The 24,270-nt window shown below is 41.4% G+C and overlaps 1 protein-coding gene across 2 annotated transcripts; it reads right to left on the bottom strand.

Annotated features, from left to right (window-relative positions):
- Nucleotides 1-2,023: 2,023 nt before the first annotated feature.
- Nucleotides 2,024-19,721, bottom strand: CNOT8 (CCR4-NOT transcription complex subunit 8). 2 transcript variants are annotated; one of them, XM_032851644.1, is made up of 7 exons: nucleotides 19,620-19,721; nucleotides 11,572-11,755; nucleotides 10,232-10,425; nucleotides 5,913-6,074; nucleotides 5,227-5,371; nucleotides 4,402-4,512; nucleotides 2,024-2,616 (listed from the first exon to the last, which is right to left on the bottom strand). In XM_032851644.1, exons 1-7 carry the CDS (start codon nucleotides 19,700-19,702, stop codon nucleotides 2,467-2,469), a joined length of 1,029 nt encoding a protein of 342 aa, XP_032707535.1. In that variant the 5' UTR covers nucleotides 19,703-19,721; the 3' UTR covers nucleotides 2,024-2,466. The 2 variants fall into 2 exon arrangements, with proteins under 2 accessions (XP_032707535.1, XP_032707536.1); XM_032851645.1 differs by lacking the exon at nucleotides 19,620-19,721 and adding an exon at nucleotides 18,735-18,982.
- Nucleotides 19,722-24,270: the final 4,549 nt, after the last annotated feature.

The following is a 24,270-nucleotide window of genomic DNA, read 5'->3' as shown; positions in this document are numbered from 1 at the left end:
AACAATGAGTTAGTTCAACCATTCATCTCAACATTTCTCCTGACATACAAATCTGTCAACTGTGGCAAAGATAAATTCCCCATCTGGATCTAAATTTAGGATATCTGGGGGTGCCTTGGTGGCTCAGCTGATTAAGTGTCTGCTTTCAGCTCGTTGTGGTCCCAGGGTCCTCGGATCGAGCTCTGCGTCGGGCCCCCTGCTCAGCAGTTAGTCTTTCTTCCTCTGCTCCCCTCCCCAACACTCATCCATACTCTCACTCCCTCAAATAAAATCTTCTCTTTTTTAAAGATTTTATGTATTTGATAGATAGCAAGAGCTGAACACAAACGGGGAGAGGGAGAAGCAGCCTTCCTGAGAAGCAGGGAGCCTGATACGGTGCTCGATCCCAATAAATAAATTTAGGCCATCTGTACAGGCCCCACAATCACCAGCATGCCAAAGAACTTGGCTGAGAATCTCTTCCTGTATGTGAACATCCCAATGAAAACTTAGGTCTGCTCGTATACACTTCTCAAAACTCGTTTTATGCCAGCTGAAAGGGTGGGAAATAGTCTGGAGCCAGTGCTACAATACCAGGAGTTCAACATGTCTTAAAAATCCACTAATGTAAAAAGCTAATCCACCAAATGTAATGGAGTGGTCCCAGGACAGAATTAAAACTAGTTTTCCTATTAAGGCTGGACAATCACTCGGGGCTTATGAAGTGAGGAGTCAATTCCGTTTACACAGTTAGCCATTAAAAACGTCCTACAGGGATGCCTGGGTGGCTCAGTCGCTCAAGTGTCTGCCTTTGGGTCAGGTCATGATCCCAGGGTCTCAGGATGGAGCCCTGCTTCTCCCTCTCCCTCTCCCTCTCCCCCTGGTTCGTGGTCTCTTTTCTTTCACTCACACTCTCTAGTAAATAAATAAAATCTTAAAAGAACAACTTCCAAGAAAGTGAGACATTTTATACGCAAGCCAACTTGTGGGATATGGAGACAAGAGTTTGGGGGCAGGTGAGATGCTTCTCATCACTGATTGCAAATAGCTATCTTCTACAGTCAGCAATTAATAGCTATGAAAGATCAAACCTTCATGCCAGTGGTTAAAAAGAAATCTTTATTTTACAAAATTAAAAACATAAATAATATTTACAAGCATCTTAAATACCAGCTTATAATACTTGACATTTTCGAATCATGTGAAACTGAGTTTTCCATAAGCTTTTAAAATGTAAGACTATTTATTCATCCACTTCAGTGAGTTACCAGTTTTCATATTTCAAAGGGGTTTTTGGTTTTTCTAAATTGTCCGTACTGCAGTCATTCAAAAAACAACATAATGTACTTTTTAAATGACTAGTTTAAGGAAAAAAAAAAAAAAAATCACAGTCCTGAGCTTCCTACCCCAGTTGTGGGATATTACGCCAAGAGAACGCTAACCAAATTCCTTACTGCCCTGTTTACATGTACCACTATTAACTTTTCAAAGACTCACAATCCTGGTACTCACATAATCAGTCTCCCTGACTTCTCCTCAGGTTCGCCAAAAGGAAAAGCAGGGAGAACAAAGAGACGCGGAAAAATACAAAAGACCATCTGAAATCGCATTACTGAAAATATAAGAGTTATGGTCCAAAATTCTGATCTTAATTCGTTCAGGAACAAATATAGGATATTTTATTATATTAAGACTTAAAATGATTGCAAATGATAGACATGTGACAGCAAATCTCAGTGGCACACTGGAACACAGACTTAAAGACACATAAAGTGGTTAACTTAATACCCATTACCAATTCTGGAGTTCCTCATGAATAAAGGGTAAACAGATTCAGAAGAATTTTGTTTTTAATAAAAGTTTTCATTATCTGGTCTTCAAAATTTCAGCACTGAGTAATTCATTTCCACATAATAGCATATAATGAAAGACTAACAACGTGTGAGGAAAGCAAGGACTAGAGAAAGGTCCCCCCTAAAAAAAAAAAAAAGAAGAAGAAGAAGAAGAAGGAAAAGACATCTATAAACGAATTCACAAAACACCCATTTTGTTCCACTTTCCCTGGAAACCCTCAGCTCAGCTGAGAATCCCATCAAAAAGTCTTCATCCTCAGAGAGTAGCAAGACTTAAAAGAAAAAGGATGACAACAGATAAAGAGTTATATATATTTTACTAGTCTTTCTGACTTGTCCTGGATATTTAAAAAGGTGTCAAATGAGCCATGGATGCTGGTGGCAGGAAGCAACTGGAGAGAGGCTTGGGGATGAGGAATAGGGAAGACTTGTTTACAAATTCAGAGTCAACTCCCCTCTTCTGGATCTAAAATAAAGACATCTTTTGTCTTCAATACAACAAAAGTCTTTCAACGCAGATGGTAGGTACAGTTTGCTCAAAAGAAGCATTTTCTCTTGGGGAGGAAGGGAAGTACACAGTCAGCAGAAAAGCACCACTCTGGGATCAGGCCCGCCCTACAGAGCCTCGACACCATCACTGCTGCATGTTGTTGATGATAGCCAGAATGCTCATCTTCTCCTGGGCAGAGTCCACATCCTCATTCTGCTTCTGGGCCACTCCTGTGCCTAGGCCATAGAGTCGCCCACAGTATTTGGCATCATCAATACTGTCCTCAAAAAACAACTGCAGGACAGGACAGAGAACCCACGGTGAGAATCCCGCCAGCAGTCATGCCAAGTCTCAACACTACTACATCAGCACCTCCCAGCCGTCTCCAAGCCCTGACGATCTACCCAACTAGGAAGTAACTTCATAAAGAAAGGCTCCAAATCTCTCCTCTTACATAGTCTTTTCATGCTCCCTTCTTAATATATAGGCTCTCCTTTCTGAGCAGACTTCGACTCTCCAAGAGTTCTTCTACTGCCAGGATCTGTGGGCTGCTGCCACTGTTTAGTACAACCATCCCCATCTCCTCCCTTCTCTTTAACAAGCAGTGCGGTGCTTAGGAGCTTGGGCTCTACACTCTGTGATCTTCCAACTCTCCTTCAGCCACGGTTCCCTATCTAGAAAATGGGCCAATAGGAGGCCTTTCCAAGTGAGAGAGTGGATATTACACACTTCAGTAGGGTACCTCAACCCTGGCCCTACTGGGCAGGGTAATTCCTTGTTGGGGGCGGGGTGGGGGTGGTGGCATGAAGGGAGCTGTCCAGTGTACCGTAGAATGTTTAGCGAGGTCCCTGGCTGGTAGTGGGCCTCCCCTCTCCTGCTCTAGACTGTGACAACCAAAAATGTCTCCAGCCATTGCCTAAGCAACCTCGGGGGAGAATGATGCCACCAGCTTTGTTCTTCTTTCTCAGGACTTCTACAGTTCCACACAAACTATAAGATCCTTGTTCTACTTCTGTGAAAAATGCCACAGGAATTTTGACAGAGACTGCACAGAATCTGTAAGACTGCTTTGGAAAGTACGGACATTTTCAGAATATATATTCTTCTAGGGGCGCCTGGATGGCTCAGTCGGTTAAGCATCTGCTTTCAGCTCAGGTCATGATCCCAGGGTCCTGGGACTCAGCCCTACGTCGGGCTCCCTGCTCAGTCGGGAGTTTCCTTCTCCCTCTCTCTCAAATGGATAAAATCTTTTTTTAAAAAAAATGGATATTAATTCTTCCAATTCATGAGCCCTAAGTATCTTTCCATTTATTTGTGTCTTCTTCAGTTTCTTTCATCAATGCCTTGTAATTTTCAGGGTACAGGTCTTTTACCTTCTTGGTTAAAGTGGTTCCTAGGTACTTTATTGTTCTTGGTGCAGTTGTAAATGGGATTCTTTCTTAACTTCTTCCTGACAGTTCATTATTAATATACAGAAACACAAGATATTTGTATACTGATTTTGTATCTTGAAATTTTACTGAATTCATTTACTCTAAAAGCTTCTTGGTGGACTCTTTCGAGTTTTCTATGTACAATATCATGCCATCTGAAAACAGTGACAGTTTTACTTCCTCTGTTCTAACTTGGATCCCCTGTATTTCTTGTGCTTGCCTAATTACTCTGGCTAGGACTTCCAATACTATGTTGAATAAAAGTGGCAAGAATGGGCATGCTTGTGCTGTTCCTGATTTTAGAGAAAACCTTTCAGCTTGTCATGGAATATGCTGGTTGCCAGACATTTGACAACTCACAAAACTTAAGCATAAAATAAGTGAGTGTACAAATGTGTCCATATTAGAGAAATCAAAAGAAAAGCAAATTACAACAAGAGAACTGCAAAGAACACCAAGTATATGTCTAGACTTGAATAAGCTGAGGGAGCCTCCATTTCAGGGTAACTTTGCCTCCCGAACTGCATATAATATACTGAACATCATAACAAACAAACAAAACAACTACTTTCAAAGTGATCAACTTCCATCAGAACTATAAATTTTCAACAAATCTCAGCCCACAAAGAAAACCCATCTCCCTTACCTCTTTCATCCTGAAGAAAGCCATTCCTGTCAGCAGCGAGTCTGAGCCTGCCTGGTGTTGCCTTCCAATTCTCTGCAAATCCAACTGATCAGCAACTTCCTGAAGACCACCCTACAAATGTAAAGAAAACAAAGAGAGTATTTCAGACCCACCCCTCCTCTACTGGAATCAACTAAGTCCACTTTTTAGTTTAATTCTTTTGGTGATGACAAGTGGGAACAGGTCATTTACTAAGGCCTTACCCCAGCAATATCCCCTTTTAACCCTCCAAAAAATACACTGTGTTATATTTCACTTTTCATTCCTTCCTTTTACATATCATTAATTGTATCAGACCTCTGCCCCATTTTAAAGTCCTAATGGCTATAAAACAAGATTGAGGAAACAGTAAATACCAATCCAATTCTAGACAGAAAATCTCTTACGTCAACAACTTACTAGGGTGCTGAGTTCTTGAACTATCTAGGGTTAAGAACCCCTCTGAGTCTGGTACACTACAGACCCCATCCCTAACAAACTACATACACACCTCATGCCACCAACGATTTCACTAGGTTTGTGAGCCCTAAGTGACAAAGGCCTCCCCCAGAATAAGAGAAGCAGAGGGATCCCTTCATCCCCAGATTAAATACATTCACCACACAAATCCCTGTGCCAATCAGCTCTACATACACCCACCTCAGTACACCTAGAAGGCACTGAAGAATGAGTAAGGAGCAATAAATAATAATAATAATTTAATTTCTAAAAATAGTGGTAAAGCAAAATGACAAGCCTGTTTTGTCTTTTTTGTTGCTAAATAGCAACAAGAAAAATATTGTGTACCTTAAGATTTTTGCAGCTCTTCATCAGGTATTTCACATCATAAATGGATGGGAAAAAAAGGTTCAGAATATGAAAGAATTCATGTTCCTCTTCTGGCAAACGAGAATCCGTAAGTAACTTTACCATGTAGCCAAAATCATAGCCACTACAAGAGAGAATGAGGCAGTGAGCTGAAAAAGCAGCAATTACCAGGCCCCCGAGTTCAACTGCTTTATTTCTCAAAACTTAATGGTGCTATCTTGTAACTTTCAGTTTTCCATAATCTATCCTACTGTAATCTGAACTTTCCCTCAAATACCAACAAACCAGACTAATATGAGAGACTTATAAGAGAACCCAAGGGGTTACAAATGTGGGTTTTATTCATCATAAACTACAGGCCAGCCACTTACAGGACAAGAAAAAGATGATCAAGTGCTTTGATCCTCCCCACCCTCCATCTTTCCACCTGGAATGTACCTACTGATAGCCAGCCACATGACAGAGCCCAGTACTGTGTGAAACAAACCAGTATAAGCTCCAAAGTCTTTTTTGAAACAACTGAAACATGGCTAAGTTACCATCTGAACTCCATAACGGACAATAGGTAGTTTAAAAAAAAAAAAAAAAAAGCCAATAGGACTGCAGCAATAACTTAAGAATGCAATTTCCCGAAGCAAGGGAAATACACATTATCTGGGACTGACCTATGAAACGAAAGCCATTTGACGTTGTCACAGAGAACCACCCCTGATGTCATAAGCAGCTCTGCAAAGTGCAATGTGTCAATCCCCTCCTCTTCATGCTTCTGAAATTGCAGTCCAGAGTTAGCAAGGAGATCTATGGAATCCTGGGAGTACATGTCCTCTCTAAAAAAGAAGGTATTCACTTCTTAATCTAAGAGAAGTAGTGGGCAGCAATATTAACATCACCTTGTAATTACAGAACAAGTATTCTTGAAATGCTTTCATAATTTAGTAACAGATCAACTCATTCTTTTTTTTTTTTTTTTAAAGATTTTATTTATTCATTTGACAGAGAGAGAGATCACAAGCAGGCAGGGAGGCAGGCAGAGAGAGAGGAGGAAGCAGGCCCTCCGCGGAGCAGAGAGCCCGATGCGGGGCTCGATCCCAGGACCCTGGGATCACGACCCGAGCCGAAGGCAGAGGCTTTAACCCACTGAGCCACCCAGGCGCCCCAGATCAACTCATTCTTTCCAGTATTCCAGCAAGCATGCAAAGTAGATAATCTTATCTCTGTGGCCGATGGAAAAGACTTGCCCTCACAAAATAAATTTCTTCATTATAAAAGATCCACATTTCTCCCATTATTTATAGAAAAAGAGAATCAACCAATACAAAAATATTTAAAATACCAGAAAACTTTTAAAAATGTCCTTATAATATTATATCATAGAAACAACTGCTAATAACTCAGTTTATATATTCTTGAAGGCTATTTTCTCTACATACACATACACAACTCCAGCCTTATATCTACACAGCACAGACCATCTTTCCAGACCAATGCTCAGAGATTACCACATCCTTTGCAACTCTGGCATAATATTCCCCTGCAAAGATACACCCATCAATTTAAACAAAGGAATATTTATAATGCCACATATCACAAAAGTAGGAAAATAAATTATGTAACTCCTTTCCCACTAGATTTCACTGTTATTTCACTTGTTCTTCACATAAACTTAGGACAGACAACTAGGAAAAGAAAAACACAATCTTAAATTTTTTCTACTAAATTAAAACCAGTGTTGAATCATTCTGTTTTGTTCCACCTAAAATAAGCATTGTTTTAAACACACACATAAACTCTACACTAACAAACAACTCTTATTTTCCTTTGTGTATTAATTACCATTAAGGCATAAATAACAGGCTTTGAAAATGGACTGGGAAGAAAACGCAAATAAAGGAGAGATCCAGATCATCTCCCCAAATTATTCCTGAAACTGAAATCTCCAAAGCAGATGAACAATCAAAACATTATTCCTGAGCTATCAAATGCTCCTGGTGCGGCTAAAGAAAGCAGTACTTGAGTACTGTGACCCAATCAGAATTACCTAAAACTACCTCATATAATCAGCAAAATGAGAGTCTCCCCAAAATTTTCCCCTTAAAAAATGACATCATCCCAGGGCACCTGAGTGGCTTTCAGTTAAGCATTCAACTTTTTATTTCGGCTCCGGCCATGATCTCAGGGTCTGAAATCAAGCCTGACATCAGACGATGCACTAACTCCAGACCCCCTCTATTCCTCCCCAATCCTCCCCCACACTCACATGCACGCTTTCTCACGTGCTCACTCTCTTAAAAAAAAAAAAAAAATTACATCGTCATCAAAAAATTAAAAACAGAACTACCAAATGATCCAGCAATCCCACTTCTGGGTCTATATCCCAGAAGCATGAGAAGCGCGGTCATGAATACGTTTGCACATCCGTGTTTATAGCAGCACTACTCCCAACAGTCAAGAGGTGGAAATAACCTAATGTCCATCAGTGAATGAGCAGATAAAAAAATGTGTTCTAGGGGGCCTGGGTGGCTCACTGGGTTAAGCCTCTGCCTTCGGCTCGGGTCATGATCTCAGGGTCCTGGGATCAAGCCCCGCATCGGGCTCTCTGCTCAGTGGGGAGCCTGCTTCCCCGCTCTCTGCCACTGCTCTACCTACTTGTGATATCTCTCTGTCTATCCAGTAATAAATAAAATCTTAAAAAAAAATGTGGTCTACTATACAATGGAATATTATTCAATCTTTGCTATAGTCTATGCCACAACATGGATGAACCTTAAGGATATCATGCTACGTGAAATACGCCAGTCACAAAATGACAAATATTTTATGTTTCCACTTATATGAGGGAGCTAAAATATTCAAATTCATAGAAACAGAAAGCAGTATGGTGGTTCATCAAGATCTGGGGAAGAAGAAAAAGTTGTTTAATGGGTAGAGAGTGTCAGATTTGCAAGATGAGAAAGTTCTGGGGGTCTGCTTCACAACAATGCAAACATACTTCAACACTACTGAAGTGCAGACTTAAAAATGGTTGAGATGGTAAATTTTGTTTTGTGTTTTTTACCACTCTTTTAAAACATCAAAATTCACTTCAGTTTCAACTACCCTTAATTAACATCTACTCATTTCCTTTTTTCTTCTATTATGAAAGAAATAATAATCCTGTTTATACATAAGGAAACTGAATTATAGAAGGTAAAATTACTAATCCCAAATGACCCAGCTAAAAAATGGCAGAACTGCAATTTATCTCCTAACTGGAGAATTAACTTTATTTTTCATTTTGAACAGACTTATTGAGCTGTAATTCACATACTAAACATTTACTCATTTAAAGTATACACTTCTGGAATACCTGGGTGGCTCAGTTAGTTAGGCGTCTGCCTTCAGCTCAAGTCATGATCCCAGGTCCTAGGATCAAGCCCTGCATCAGGCTCCGTGCTCAGCGGAGAACCTGCTTCTCCCTCTACCCGCCCCTCTACCTATGATTTCTCTCTCTCTTTCTCTCTCTCTCTTTCTCGGATAAATAAATAAAACCTTTAAAAAAGAAAATGAAGTAGGGACACCTGGGTGGCTCAGTCCTTGAGCATCCGCCTTCGGCTCAAGTCATGATCCCAAGGTCCTGGGATTGAACAGGCTTCCCTGCTCATCGGGAAGCCTGCTTCTCCCTCTCCCCCTCTCCCTGCTTGTATTCACTTTCTTGCCTTCTCTCTCTGTCAAATAAATAAAAATAAAATCTTAAAAAAATAAATATAAGTAAATAAATAAATAAAGTATGCACTTCAGGGTGTCTGGGAGGCAGTCAGTTAAATGACTGACTCTTGATTTCAGCTCAGGTCATGATCTCAGGGTCATGAGATGTGTCAGGCTCTACTCTCTACACAGAGTCTGCTTGTGACTTTTTCCCTCTTCTGCTACCCCTCCACCCCCAACTCTATACTCTGTCTCTCAAATAAATCTTTTTTAAAAACTTACAAAAGAAAATATGCAATTTAATCACCTTTAGTATTTTCAGAATTGTGCAACCACCACCACAGTCAATTATAAACCATTTCATCACCTCAAAAACAAAACCCATACCCATTATGCAATCAATCCCCAGTACCCCATAATCTCACCACCACCTACACCCTGGACAACCACTAAACCTATTCTGACTCTATCAGTTTGCCTATTTTGAACATTTCCTATAAAAAGAATCCTATAATAAGTGGTCTTTTGTGTCTGGCTTCTTTTCCTTAGCATGTTTCCAAAGCACATCAATGTACAACATATATTACTACCCCTTTCCTTTTACTGTCCAAAAGCATAGCATGGATATACCATATTTATTTTATCCATTCATCAGTTCACAGACATTTGGATTGTTTCCACTTTGGGACCTTTATAAATAATGCTGTTATGAATACTCCCATACAATTTTTGTATGGACGTGTGTTTTCATTTCTCTTGGGTATATGCCTAGAAATGGAATTGCTGGGTCACATGGTAACTCTACGTTTAACCTTTTGATAAACTGCCTGTTTTCCAAAGAGGCTACACCATTCTACTTTCCCAACAGCAATATAATGAGGATTCTAACTTCTCTACACCCTTACCAACATTTGTTGTGTCTTTTTTATTACAGCCATCTAATGGGTATGAAGTGGTATCTCACTGTGGTTTTGATTTGCATTTCCCTCATGACTAGTAATGGTGACCATCTTTTCATGGGTTTATTAGCCGTATCTATATGTTCTTGGGAGAAATGTCTATTCAGATCTGATGCCCATTTTCAACTGGATTGTCTTTTTACTGTTGCCCTATAAGAGTTCTTTAAGAGGGACTTTACTTTCTGAGATTCCTTATTCCATCGTCTATTTAACTGCTGTGTCCAATCCTTACTTGGTTTCAATGGAAATAAAACTTCATATTAATAAAAACAATCAGAAATCACAGTCTGCACAAAAGTGGTAGATCTAAGAATAACACTGAAAATGTTTCAGACACTTACGTAAGGTTAAATTTGAAGTTGAACTGCCAAGTGTTGATTCCAGAAGGATATTCTCCCTTTTCATTTGTGAAAGTAAGGCCCAGCTGGATAATTTTTAGAAGGTCAACATTGCACCGTAAAAGCTGATACTGGTAATCTATGGAACTACGAAATTCACCAATTGGTCGTACCACAACACCTGGAAATTCTGTGTCCTAGAAAAGTAAAAGGTCTCTCATCATAAGGTTTCACAGAAGGATGCTGAGAATTGATAATTCATAAATAAAAATTTTATCTTAATTTATAAAAGTTATGTGACAAGACCCAAGCTTGGGCACAAGTATTAAAATACTAATCTCATTGATACCTACACAAGGAGTACTAGAATCATGAAGTTTTGGGCAGCAAATTGGAAATCCTAGGCAGAATGTGAGTAAGAATAGATGACTAACTATAGATTAAGAACATTCTATATTCATATGCAGTGAATTTAAAAAAGTTTAGGTTTCGGGGCGCCTGTGTGGTTCAGTAGGTTAAGCCACTGCCTTCAGCTAACGTCATGATCTCAGGGTCCCGGAATCAAGCCCCAGTTTAGGCTCTCTGCTCAGTGGGGAGCCTGCTTCTCTCTCTCTCATGCTCCCTCTGTGTGCTCACTCTCTCTCTAATAAATAAATAAAATCTTTAAAAAAAAAGTTTTGGTTGAGAACATGTATGAATAAAAATACAAATATAGGGAAAGGAAATAGCTATTCAGAAAAAAACAACAGCTACATTTATCGTGAGTAAAAAGCCTGGAACAAGATCACAGTTTTAAATATGAGGCTAAGGACTTACTGCTTATGAGTAATGCAGATTAGAGCAAACTAGACAGCACATGCCTCCTCTAGAAGAGGCCGTCAATATCACCATGACACACATCTGCCTCTCCAGCCACTCAGTAACATGGAAGAATGTGGATCCTGTAATGCCAGATCTTCCCATTTTTTTCCAGAGATGTCAGAAATCTGGACTTTAAAAGAGATCTCTTAATTTTTACATGGTGATAGCTAATTTTTAAAAACCGTTTTTAAACACTGTCAAATTCACCCTATCTGCAGGACAGGACAGACCTGCCCTATGGACTGACATAACTTCTGCCTTAAAAACAATTAAACACAAAGTAACATTACAAAAAAAAATCTAAGATATTATAAGTTACATCCTTCTCAGACACACTGGCTACCATGTTTTATAAAAGCATCACAACCTTCCACCAAGTTTAATTTACCATGGGTTAGTGTTATCCTTTCTTTCAAAATCTCACATTGAACATTCCCTAAGTCCATAGAAGAAGGTGAGTCAAACAGAGCAGAGCTCTTTACCATAGCAATATAACTGTAACTGAGCACAATTTCTCGGATCTTCCTCATCTCTTCTTCTAGATTGCTGGCCCAGACTTCACAGATAACTTGGCTGTTCTCCACAAGTGCTGCAGGCATTTTGAAGAAACTTGGTAAGTCACTTTCAGCTGACTCTGTAAGAGGGTAAGCCGTTGGTTGATCTGATCTAGATTCAAAAACATATTTTGAAATCACATAAATTTACAAACTGGGATAATGTCAACAAAGATTTAAAAAAATCACTTCATCAGTTTAAGCTAAAACATTAAGACTATTTACATTAATTCTTCAGTTTATAAGGTAGGGAAATTTGCCTTTGTCAAGACAAAGACACACACACATACACACACACACAATTTCTTTAACCCAAAGAAACTAAAATTAAGAAATCTGAAGGGGATGCCTGGGTGGCTCAGTTGGTTAAGCGGCTGCCTTCAGCTCAGGTCATGATCCCAGCGTCCTGGGATGGAGTCCCACATCAGGCTCCTTGCTCAGCAGGGAGCCTGCTTCTCCCTCTGTCTCTGCCTGCCACTCTGTCTGCATGTGCTCGCTCTCACTCGCTCTCTCTCTGACAAATAAATAAAATCTTTAAAAAAGAAAAAAAGAAATCTGAAGAAACTGGGGTGCCTGGCTGGCTCAGTTGGTATAACATGTGACTTCTGATCTCAGGGTTGTAAGTTTCAGACCCATGCTGAGTATAGAGATTACTTAAAAATAAAATCTTAAAAAAAAGCAAAGAAAGAAATCTGAAGAAACTTTTGCCCAAGCTGCCCTTTAGCACAGAAGTGAAACCACTACCCTAAATCAGTATTTGAGCCCTTTTCAGACTATCTAAAGATTAAAATAGGCCCTAATGACCACAAATATGTAGACCTCATCTATGACTTTTACACTTTGCACAGAGACCAAATCATGGAAACATTTTTAAGGAATCACTTTAGCCAGTTTGAAGGTATCAGGAACTCTGAAAGCCCGAAAGAATGTAGACCTAAACTCTCACATGTAAGTCTTAACAACTACATCGTGAATATGGTCATGGGACTCCTCCCTCTGCCCCCTATAAAAGGGGAAATTCTTTTTCTCCACAATCCAAAAGTCATATATAAACTAAAGACAATTAACTAACTTAATATAGTGCCTCTTTAGATCTGTGCAAATAGATCATGAAGTGAGGGATTTAAGTGGTAAAAACCAACCCCACTTGCTAATTTGAAACTTTAACCACCACAATGAAAGGAAGAATTGGAATTATTAATGTCTACTTTTAAACACATAATAATAGAAAGAAACTACGCCATTCAACAAAAGGAACAGAGAAGATGGCAAGTATAAATAATTCAACTAGAAAGCATAATAGGAGTTTAGTGCATATTCTGGGAGGAAACTATGGAAGGGTACAGTATTCTGCAAGATAAAACCCAACATGATTCAGCTTCAGAGTAATGCCGTTATTATAATAATGAGATGCTTAGTTACAAAAAGACCAAAAGGAGCTTATCATAATGGCCTTTATTTAAAAAGGTGACCCCACCACATGCACCCTCAACGTAAGAGTGGGCTCCAGTACACAGATATATATTCAAAGGAAAATTCCTAGAAATAGTAAAATGAATCTTTGCTTCCTACTTTCAAGACAGGCAGATGCAATGGTAAGAATCTAGATCAAAACGAAACTGTCATCCTCAAATGTTATCATTTCTCTGAGAAAATTCTGAGAAACTGATCTTTTGGTTTGTCACCCTGGAAGATCCCATTATTTAAGTACCCAACACTTTAACAGCTGTTTCTCTAGAATTATAATAGACTGACTATAATTACTCTGAAACTTAAGGAGACAGTAAGTTCCTAACAAATATGGGTGGATACTTCTCAAAGACAGAATCCGTTTCTTCTCATTTCAGTCCTGTACATGATGGGCATGAATTAAAGGCTTGCAAATGAATAAAGAACATCCAATAAGGGCAAAAGTTCAAGCTGAGTATGGAATAAATCCCATGATATAATCCTAATTAAGAAAATGTTAGTATTCTGATTAGATTATAAACTGTGTTTAAGGTTTTCCCCTGCAAGAGGGCACAAAGCCATTTCTATGCCCATTAATGTTAAATCAGTACCACTCCAATTCCTTATTTTTCTAACTTAAACAATGCACTTCCTTTTTGGTGTCATTTCAAGTACTACCATAAACTACTTTAGGGGAAGTGGGTATGACCGTGAAGACATTTCCATAAAAGCAAAGCACCAAAAAGGACCCAAGCAAATAAATGCCTTTGGTCTCAAAGCAGAAAAAAGCAGGCTTATAAAGAAGACAATTGGGTATTTACACTAAATTCTTAGAACCAGCTTCCTAGTTAAGCAGCTCTTAAGGTTGTGTCAAAAGAACTCAGGAAATATCCTGAAGAGGCTCCCTCTGGTCGAAGAAAAGATATATAAAAGATAAACATATATAAAAGATTATAGGGGTGCCTGGGTGGCTCAGTGGTTAAAGCCTCTGCCTTCGGCTCAGGTCATGACCCCAGAGTCCGGGATCAGGCCCCGCATCGGGCTCTCTGCTCAGCAGCGGGGAGCCTGCTTCCCTCTCTCTCTCTGCCTGCCTCTCTGACTACTTGCAATCTCTGTCTGTCAAATGAACAAATAAAATCTTAAAAAAAAAAAAAAAAAATTATAATAAACACCATTATGAATAGTTACTACAATCAACGTCTTCAAACTTCTAAAACAGTGCACTATGAACTCATGGATTTTTTTTTTAAGATTTTATTTATTTATTTTAAGATTTTTTTATTTATTTATTTGACAGAGAAATCCCAAAGGAAAGTTTCCTTTAATAGAGGTTATAAAGCTAACAAATACGGAATGATAGAATATCAGTTTTGTAGATCCTGAAGAATTCACAGATCTGGGCAATAATCATAATGGCATCTATATGGATTATTCAGAAAAGGGAAATCTATAAAGGCAGAAAGTAGACTATAGCAATGGAATGGGAACAGGCATTAACTGTCAATGGCATGAGGTTATCTTACCGAGGTGAGGGAAAGGTTACCAAACTCAACTACCTGATTGCTGCACAACTCCATAAATTTACTAAAAATCTCTGTACTCTAGTTTTACAGTACTTAAATTGTACTTCAATAAAGTTGTTAAAATATCACAATGGCTGTAATAACCACAGAAAGAGACAACTAGGTATTATGTGCCTCCTGACAGAACACATCACCACTATGAATTACACGTGTCAAAAAAAAAAAAATCTAACTTGAGGGGTGCCTGGTTGGCTCAGTCAATTAAGTGTTCCACTCTTGATTTCGGCTCAGGTCATAATCTCAGGGTCCTGGGATCCAACCCTGCAGCAGGCTCTGTGCTCATCAGGAATTCTACTTGGGATTCTCTGCCTTTCCCTCTGTCCTCACTCACTCCCCTGCCTCATATCCCACATGATTATGCTATCTCTCTAAAATAAATAAAATCTTAAAAAAAAAAATCTAACTTGAATCTGATTAAACCTCTAGACTAATTTACAGGAAATAAAGAGGACAGAGGAACATGTTAAATGACACCATAGGAAGGCAATCAGCAAAATCCAGAAACTAGGGGCGCCTGGGTGGCTCAGTGGGTTAAGCTGCTGCCTTCGGCTCAGGTCATGATCTCGGAGTCCTGGGATCGAGCCCCGCATCGGGCTCTCTGCTCGGCGGGGAGCCTGCTTCCTCCTCTCTCTTTGCCTGCCTCTCTGCCTGCTTGTGATCTCTCTGTCAAATAAATAAATAAAATCTTTAAAAAAAAAAAAAAATCTAGAAACTACTGTGGGAAACTACAGGAAAACCCAGCTTCTTCAACAAACTGCAAGAAATAAAAGTAAAAGACTTATCAACCAATCAAAATCTATAGACCCTAAATAGATCTTTAAACTGTTAGAAATTTTTTTAAAAAGTGGCATTTTCAAGACAAAAGTCTGAACAATGGCTGATTTTGGTTTATTGTATGGGGGGGTTGCTTTTTTTTGGTGTTACATTATCATGGGATTTTTTAAAAAGAGTCCTTATCTTTTAGAGATAATGTGACACAGATATAGGTGGTAAGATATGAAATGTGGAGTTCTGCTTCAAAATGAACAATGGAGAAATCTTACAACTTTGTACAGTTCCTCTACATTTTACAGATAAGAGAAGTGAAATTCAGAGACATAAATTTTATTTTTTTTTAAGATTTTTATTTATTTATTTGACAGAGACAGTGAAAGAAGGAACACAAGCAGGAGAGCGGAAGAGGGAGAAGCAGGCTCCTCGCTGAGCAGAGTCCCATCCAGGGCTTGATCCCAGAACTCTGGGACCATGTCCTGAGCCTAAGGCAGAGACTTAACGAACAAGCCATCATCCAGGCACCCCAGAGACATTAATTTGAAAAGGCATTATCATGACTTCCATTTCCAAGAAAAATTTTTTAAAAAAGCTAAGCCAGGGGAGCCTGGGTGGCTCAGTGAGTCAAAGCCTCTGCCTTCAGCTGGGGTCATGATCCAGGGTCCTGGGATTGAGCCCCGCATGGGGCTCTCTGCTCAGCAGGGAGCCTGTTTCCCCCTCTCTCTGTCTCTACCTGCCTTTCTGCCTACTTGTGATCTCTGTCAAATAAATTTAAAAAATCTTAAAATATGTGTATATATATATATATATACACACATATAAAATATGTACATATACATATAAAATATGTTTTATATGTATATATATAAATGTGTGTGTGTGTATATATATATATATATAATATATTAAAAAAAAATGGGGCGCCTGGGTGGCTCAGTGGGTTAGGCCTCTGCCTTCTGCTCGGGTCATGATCTCAGGGTCCTGGGATCGAGCCCCGCATCAGGCTCTCTGCTCGGCAGGGAGCCTGCTTCCCCCTCTCTCTGCCTGCCTCTCTGCCTACTTGTGATATATCTCTCTGTCAAATAAATGAATAAAATCTTAAAAAAAAAAAGCTTAAAAAAATAAATAAATAAAAAATAAACTAAGCCATGGGTGCCTGGGTGGCTCAACCAGTTGGGTGTCTGCCTTTGGTTCAGGTCCTGATCCCGAAGTCCTGGGATCAAGCACCACACTGTCAGCTGTTGCTGCTTAGCAAGGAGTCTGCTTCTCCTTCTCTCTCTGCCCCTCTTGCAGCTTGTGCACTCTCTCATAAATAAAACCTTAAAAAACAAAAATCTAAGCTACTTTCAAAAAGCTAACCCTTGTTACACATATATGATAAATATGGAACACAAGTACAGACCACTGGCAAAAATATATAAGACATCCTCACACCAAACCCTCATCTAGGAAAATTGTCGGGAAATTGCTTGCAAATCTCAAAATGTAGTGCCACTCAAAAATTGAAAAGGAATCACATTATGCACATTTAGCTTAGCATAAGAGGAGAGAAATAACAATAAATGATACCAGTTTTGCCTGCCACTTTCCACTCAGTGAACACATGCTCCAGAAGGATCCTAAGATGGGAATCACAAACATACTGTTCTCCTTAGTTATTCTTCCTCCTTTTAAGCCTCTTAGTGCCAGCTGCGCACAGTACACCTCACAATACGAAAGGACTATCCCATTCATATATGTTCATGTGTGCAATACAGCCCCTAAAGGTAAGCTAATTAATTACCTGAGTTGCAACCAGAGAAACAGTAACAAGTTTGAAAGTTGAAGGAAACACTGTGCTAGAATTATTGAGAAACAGATTGTCTTATCTATAACTTTAAACCTTCCTAAGGAATTTTTAAGGATAACTATGATCACATGCAAAGTTTCCCTCACAGGCTGACATTAAACCTTGACTCCCACTTGAGTTACTCCACTCTATGACAATCTGACTACACACCAGCTACTCCTCTATATGAAAGCAAAAAACAAGTACTGATACCTGTACTGGAGGAGTTACTCCACTGTATGAAAATCTGACTACCACACGAGCTACTCTACTCCACTCCATACGAAAGTAAAAAACAAGCACTGATACCTTCTGTTTCGACTGTTCAAGAAGAAAAGGTCACACACAGGAATTACTGAGGTCCCTGCCTTGTGCTGATCTGCAGTAAAATCTGCGCAGATTGCTCTTGCTAACCTATAGTGTAAACTTCTCCAAAACAAAGCTCCTATTTACCCAGGAAAGCTCTAAAGCGCAACGACGAATAAAGCCAACCGAAATCCTTCTCTGCAAGCAATCCAGAGTACCAGGTCTTGCTTAGGAAAAGAAAGTTGGGGTTCTCCGGGGTTTTTTTTAGTTTAAGCCTAAGGATGCAAGGAGACAACATCACTTCCCCATTCCGAGAACTGAACAAAGGCTTTGCCGCGCAAGGATAAGATGGAAAAGGAAGTAGGAGCAAGTTAGAAGAAATGGCACAGCAGCTTCAAAGAGGGTCCTCTGTATACATCGCCGCGGTGGCCCTCGCCGTCCTCCATCACTCCCGCCCCCAAAACAGCGTCCGAGCACAACTACCATGGACTGAACCGCAGTTCAACCAGTTCTTAAAAACCAACCATGTTGTCCAGGCCTCCAGAGCAATAACTATGGTTCATAAACACAGAACGGCAAGGAAAAGTTGTGGGGCCAAAAGAACCGAGAAGCGAGAGGCCCGGAAGGATCCAAACTCAGGTCCTCCTCCTTACACAGTCTCCTATCATCATTCTCTTCCCGTTCTAGATCACCCTCCCTTTCCAAACGACACTCATCCCGCCCCTTCCCTTGTAGCCACCTTTATTTCCCCCGAAGAAAAGACAATACAATTGTAGGCTTTCAGGCCAGAAAGACCTACATGCGAACCCATGCCACCAACTAGCTGTGTGGCTTTGCATAAGTTACTTAACCCCTCCGGTGCCTCAGTTTTCCTATCTTGTAAAATGGGTTCAATAACATACACCTCGGAGAACTGTAGGGGAGGATAAAAAAATGAAGCCTATAAAGTGCTTTATATAAAGTCCTGGCACATAACACTAGAATATTATTACTGTGTGCTAGTGATTGGTATTATTACCACTATTCGATGGGCCCCTTTCTCCTTTTACACCCCCTTCCCCTCACTCACGCCCCCATTCCCCTTCCCGCAGGTCCCCGATGGCCTCCTACACTCTCATCTCACGCTCCTCTCCGGTAAGCGCAAGCCCGCTTACCCTGAGTAGGTGTGCCCGCAAAGCGCAGGCTTCCGGGCTGGCTGGTAGAGTCCCCCGGGAGCGGCGGCGGCGGCGGCGGCAGCGGCCCCTGACCCGGCGCTCTTTTCCTGCCCCGGATCTGCTCCCGGAATCAAGCGGGCCAGTGAGATGGGCGCCCTCGTGCCCAGAGCGGCCTTACGCACTGCCCACCTAAAAACCTGGCCGAACCACTCTACCCATTGGATCCTCCCGACTCGCCTGCTCCTTTATCGTCTCTCCAAACGCGCGCGCGCGCGCGCACCTGGTCAAGCCGGCTCCACCCCTTTTGCGCGCCCCGGAGACTCTGTGCGTGTTCGACCAACCCGAGCTCGCGGGAGAAACGCGCAGGCGCAAAACCAAGAGGGCGCCCGGAAAGCAGAGAGGCGGGGCGGCCTTGCAAGACGCAAGCGGAACGCGACCGGTGCTGGGCCTCGGCTCAGTTCAGTTAGCAACACCACACTGTTTCGGTTCTCCTTCCGCGCGCCCAAAGGAGGGGCGTGGCCTAGAACTAGCCCCCGCTTGGGGGGCGTGGCCTAGACCCAAAGGCCGAGGATGGGGCGTGGACCTTCAGACCAAATCCCTCAAACTGTGTCGTCCTCGCTACCCCGCTTTGATGGGCCGTTAAAGTCGTTGACGGGAGAGGATCCTCACCCCCTTCCCTGTACTAATGCAGCTCCCTGGACCCCTCACTTACAAAACGTCTATCTCCTGGCTTCCTTTCTGGCAGACAATTAGTTGGGGGTGGGGCAGCACCCCAAACCGAGTCTGGGTGACGTCTGATGAGGCCCGCCTCCCTCCTCTCCGCCTCACAGAGTCGGCGAGCCGCGTTACCACAGCAACCGGCCCGCCGGGGCCTGCTCGACTTACAAAGAAGACGCGGCCTCCGGTGGGGAAGGAGCCCGGCCTCTGAGGAGCTCGGAGGCGGCGGACGCTAGGAAGGCTCTGCACATTTTCCTTGCGAGAGCCCTGGGCTTGGGCTGGGCTTAGAAACCCCCAGAGCCTCCGTCCGTTCCCGCGATCCTCTGAATCCTGCGTGGACCAGCGCCTGTCCTCAGCAGCATTTGCGCCGGGCAGCCTCGGCGGCAGCGGGGCCTCGCGTTCTCCCGCAGTGGCGGAGAGGACAAAGCACTGACTTCCCGCACACAGCTGTCTATCCTCTCCCGCTAGAGCGCCACGCTGTCTTCGACAGGTGCGGGTCGGCCCAAAGCAGGGGTCCCTCATACCCTAGGTGCCTTCCCTTGAAGGGGGCTGTTGGTAGCTGGATAGCAAATATCCAAGCTACTGGACCTTGTTTTTAAACATTGCCTCCTAAGGGGATTTTGAAAAATCCTGCTTCCATTTCCAAGGCCGGAGGCAGAGCAGGCCTTCAGTGGCAATTTCACGGGATTCCCAATACTTATTCTCTGGGGAGATGAACTCCCACCTCCCCTCTAGAGTAGAGCATCAGGTGCAGTTTCTGAACCCCACTCTCCTTCTCCCCTCCAGTGTCTGTCTGGTGTGGTTTTGGAAAGCAGGTGAGATTGGGGGTGGGGGGTGGAGTCCAGAGCCCAGGACCAAGAAATAATTCTTGAGACGTCTTTCGTGGGTGCAAAATGCTGGTTTTTATTTAAAACACAGGGACAAATTGCTCAAACAGAGCTGCTGCACTGGGGTTATGAAGGGTAGCTGATTATATACTTTGGGGTTGGGGGAGTAAGGAACAGGAGGTTTCAAAAAAGTTTCTGAAGGAAGCCATGCCATTGTCAAGTTAAGGTTGTTTTCCCCTGTAGCAAGGCATTAACATTAAGATAGTTGGGAGATTCCTGGAAGAATGTCACACAATTCCCACCCCCGAGTCGGGTTGTAGGGGAGGTGTCAGCCTTAGCTTTGTCCTCAGCCAGCCTTCAGCTCCCTTATCGAGTCTGCTTATCTGTGACACAGGGATGTAACTATCTCATAAGGTTGTTGCTGTATTAATAAATGGAAAATTCACACCGCACTGAGCATGTCAGTCTACTCAATAAACAATTGTTTCTGGCCTGTCTCTGTTGCTATCCCGAAGATCCTCGTTGTTTATTAGCTTTGGTGCAGGCTCAACAATCAGTCCATTGAGCAATACAGGCATGAAGAAAGCAGGCAAAACACTCCCACACCCCACCCATCTCGTGGGTTTCTAGTGTCCTTTCACCCGCTTGTAATTAGATTCTAGGGAGGGCAGCCCTATGGGGAGCTAGTCACATGAAGAGCAGCCTCCACAATCCTTTCTTGGACTTTTGTTTCTTCCTGCAGCACTGGGACTGATGTGCATGGAAACAATCAAACAGGAAACACAGCATCTCCCATGTCCCCAAACCCACCCCGCACCCCGATCCCCCACTGCCCTCCACTCAGAACTGAGTGTTCATTTCTCAGGTTATTGAAGAGAAATGAAAAACACACAGATGGCTTTTACTTCAGGAGGCATTGGAGTGTTTGTTGGAAACAATTGGGGTTCATGCTGTACTTATGCTACTGCAAAATTAGAACAATTGTATAAATCACTATTTCTCAAAGGGAGGGAGGCCCCAAACAAATGAGAGGGTAGTTGGAGAAGAAAATATCTGGTAATATAATTTACTGTTTAGGGAGAAAAAAAACTATTGTTTTTGGTCTACAAACTATAAAGTCTTGAACAAATCTTCTCAGCTAGGAGAGCAGAAAGGCTAAATGAACTGAAACACTGGTTGTGAAATTGTTCTCCTTAAGAAGAAGACGGGGAAATCCTTGGCCAGACAAGCCTTTCTGTTATTCTGAAATCTAAATACCAAATCTAATGGGATGCATTTCTTAAAGTATGTGTAGGAAGATAAAATTTTGTTTTATTTTTAAGATTTATCATTTATTTGACAGATCACAAGTAGGCAGAGAGGCAGGCAGAGAGAGGGGGGGAAGCAGTCTCCCCACTGAGCGGAGAGCCCAATGCGGGGCTTGATCTCAGGACCCTGAGATCATGACCTGAGCCAAAGGTAGAGGCTTAACCCACTGAGCCACCTAGGCACCCCAAAATTTTAAAAATATACAGTTGACCCTTGAACAATGCAGGGGTTAGGGTATAACTTTTGACCCCCCCAAAACTTATACATGGATTTTTACCATATGGCACAGTACTACAAATGCATTTTCTCCTCATGAGTTTAACATTTTTTTTCTAGCTTACTTTATTGTAAGAGTACAGTATGAAAATGGAAAAGAAGGTAAATGCCTCCAGGTTTCGTTCCAATATATTCACCCTCTGAGCTCAAGTCTCAGAAACAGTTTTACCAATTAGAGTGCGGATAATACCTAGATGCCTGTCAATTGATTCCATTGTTAAAAGCCACCAACACAAACCAAGTTTAGCCAAGGTCTGACACTTTGTATAATGCCTTTTATCAGATAATACATTTACCTTTAAATTCAAATAAAGAATGCCTCCAGCTGGTTTTTTTCCTTGGTACAGATGGAGTTAACTTCCTGCTTTCAAAGTGTGTTGTCCTTGCTTTGTTTACATAATAGAAAACCCTTTCTGACTCTTGGAAATTATCAAGATCATCAGACTTCCCCTAAATATAAAGCAAATGTCATGTTTCTTGACTAAGCATTTGAGTATTGTTTCAATATTTTTTATTTCAACCTGAAAAAAAAAAACTCTGTTTTTTGATGATATCAGAGTTCTTTCTTCTCTGGAAAGGACATCAAGCCTATTTTATTCATATCTCATTTGATTATTTTTTCCTGGATTTTCCTTCCCCCTCAGAGTCTACTAACATAACAAAATTAACCCTAACCTTTAAATATCCAAATCTGTGAGGGTCCATAAAGATGTTCTAACTAATATATTCCCCCAATTTAACAGAAAGTAACTTAAGTCACCCAGCACCCAGAGACAGGACCGAGATTTGAGTCCTCTGAATTCCCAGTCCAGTATGAGATTAGGTGTTCATCCAGTGGGCTATAGTTATGGTCCAGTTGCTATGTGCTGTGTCCTTCGTTGATGCTGCAGAATGCGCTAGAAGCAGATGAAGTTCCTAGCCTCATAAAGCTTAATATTTGGTGCCAGGGACTGACAGTAAAACAAGTAAACAAGCATTCAAGTAGGAAATAAAAGGATGATGAGAACTGGTGATAGCTATGATGAAAGAAACTAATGAGGTAAAGTGACAGAATAATTGGATTGAGGGGAAGATAGGGGAAACTACCGAGCGGCAAAGAAGGACAGACTCAGAGAGAAACCAAGGTCATATAGTTGGTGGGTGGCGGTTTGAACCCAGACCCACTTTCTTCCAGGATCTCTGCACCTCTCCTCAAGAGCACTTCCTTTAAAGGAGAGCACCCAGGAGGAGGATGTTTTAGGCAACCTAGAGATAACAAGAAAGCCCAGCAATTCCTCAAAGATAGGATGGAGAGAAAACCCAGGAGGACCAGAGAGAACATCTCATTTATGCAGGCCCTGCCGAGGACCTACCATGTGCCAGAGTTATGTCATGGAAATACATAAAGCTCCCACTTGAAATGATTATAGAAAAAAAGTGCCTGCTACTCTAGGGAAGCACTGACCACATTAGCTAAAAAAACTTCAGAAAGAAAAAAACCAAAGGTAGATTAGTGGACAGGATCAGGAAAGAAAATCTGGATGGAAAGTCTATGAGCAGTGACACAGAGGTAGGGATAACAGAAAGTAGAAAAAAAAATTTTTGCACATAGTAAGTGATCGGTAAATATTTGCGCGTGACAGTGATACTCAGAACATTAGAAAATAGGAAGTAGTGGGGAATAATATTAGATGAAAGGAGCTAGATTAAAACGGGCACTGGATCAGGTAGCAAGGTTTGAGCAGTGCAGGAGACAGGCTTGGTCTTGGGGGAATATATACATTATATAAATATCTGGAATATTGAAAAAAAATACTGTTACCTCCAAAAGGAGAGAGGAAAGAAAACATAAGCAAGTCGTACAAAATGTAATTAATTTGGGATCAGGCATTGCATGTTACCTGAGCCCTTGAGTTGTGCCAGGAATTAGACAAGGAAAGGAAATTAATACATGATCCTTCTTTTGCCAGATAATGACACATCTAGGTAATGGGACAGCATGCAGTCATTAAAAAGAATGTGGTAGCTCTGAAAGGAACTACAGGGAACAATTTCCATGTTTGTGTGCTAAGTGAAAATAGGAAGGAGCAGAAGAAGCATATATGGTGTGCTGTTTCTAAGGAAGCTGGGGAGATATACATGCTTGTGTTTACACTGACAAGCTGGGTATACAAACACTGCTCAAGGTGGGGGTGTCTCAGGAGAATTAGGGGACTGGGGAAGAGTGAAAAAAGACTTTTTACTATATACTCTTTTATCTTTTTGTATTTTATATCAGTTGCACATATTGCCTCTCCAAAAATAATATTTAGAAAATTACAAATAAAACTCAGTTCTTTTTCAAAGGTGTTTACCATTTCATGTTACGGATCCTCTATCCTAACGTTACCTGTTTCAGTTAACAAGCCCACTTAACCTCCACAGGTGTA

The sequence above is a fragment of the Lontra canadensis genome, unplaced genomic scaffold (genome assembly GCF_010015895.1).
Source record: "Lontra canadensis isolate GAN:19392208 unplaced genomic scaffold, GSC_riverotter_1.0 scaffold5, whole genome shotgun sequence".
Classification (NCBI taxonomy): Eukaryota; Metazoa; Chordata; class Mammalia; order Carnivora; family Mustelidae; genus Lontra; species Lontra canadensis.
This window is presented reverse-complemented; position numbering and strand designations above follow the sequence as displayed.

Excerpts from the sequence above, each read along its gene's own strand:
- CNOT8 (XM_032851644.1), bottom strand. The coding sequence starts at position 19,702 with ATGTGCAGAGCCTTCCTAGCGTCCGCCGCCTCCGAGCTCCTCAGAGGC. Across the intron at positions 11,756-19,619 it reads CCGGAGGCCGCGTCTTCTTT|ATCAGATCAACCAACGGCTT; the intron begins GTAAGTCGAGCA and ends TTTTGAATCTAG. Across the intron at positions 4,513-5,226 it reads AGAGCTGCAAAAATCTTAAG|GGTGGTCTTCAGGAAGTTGC; the intron begins GTACACAATATT and ends TTACATTTGTAG.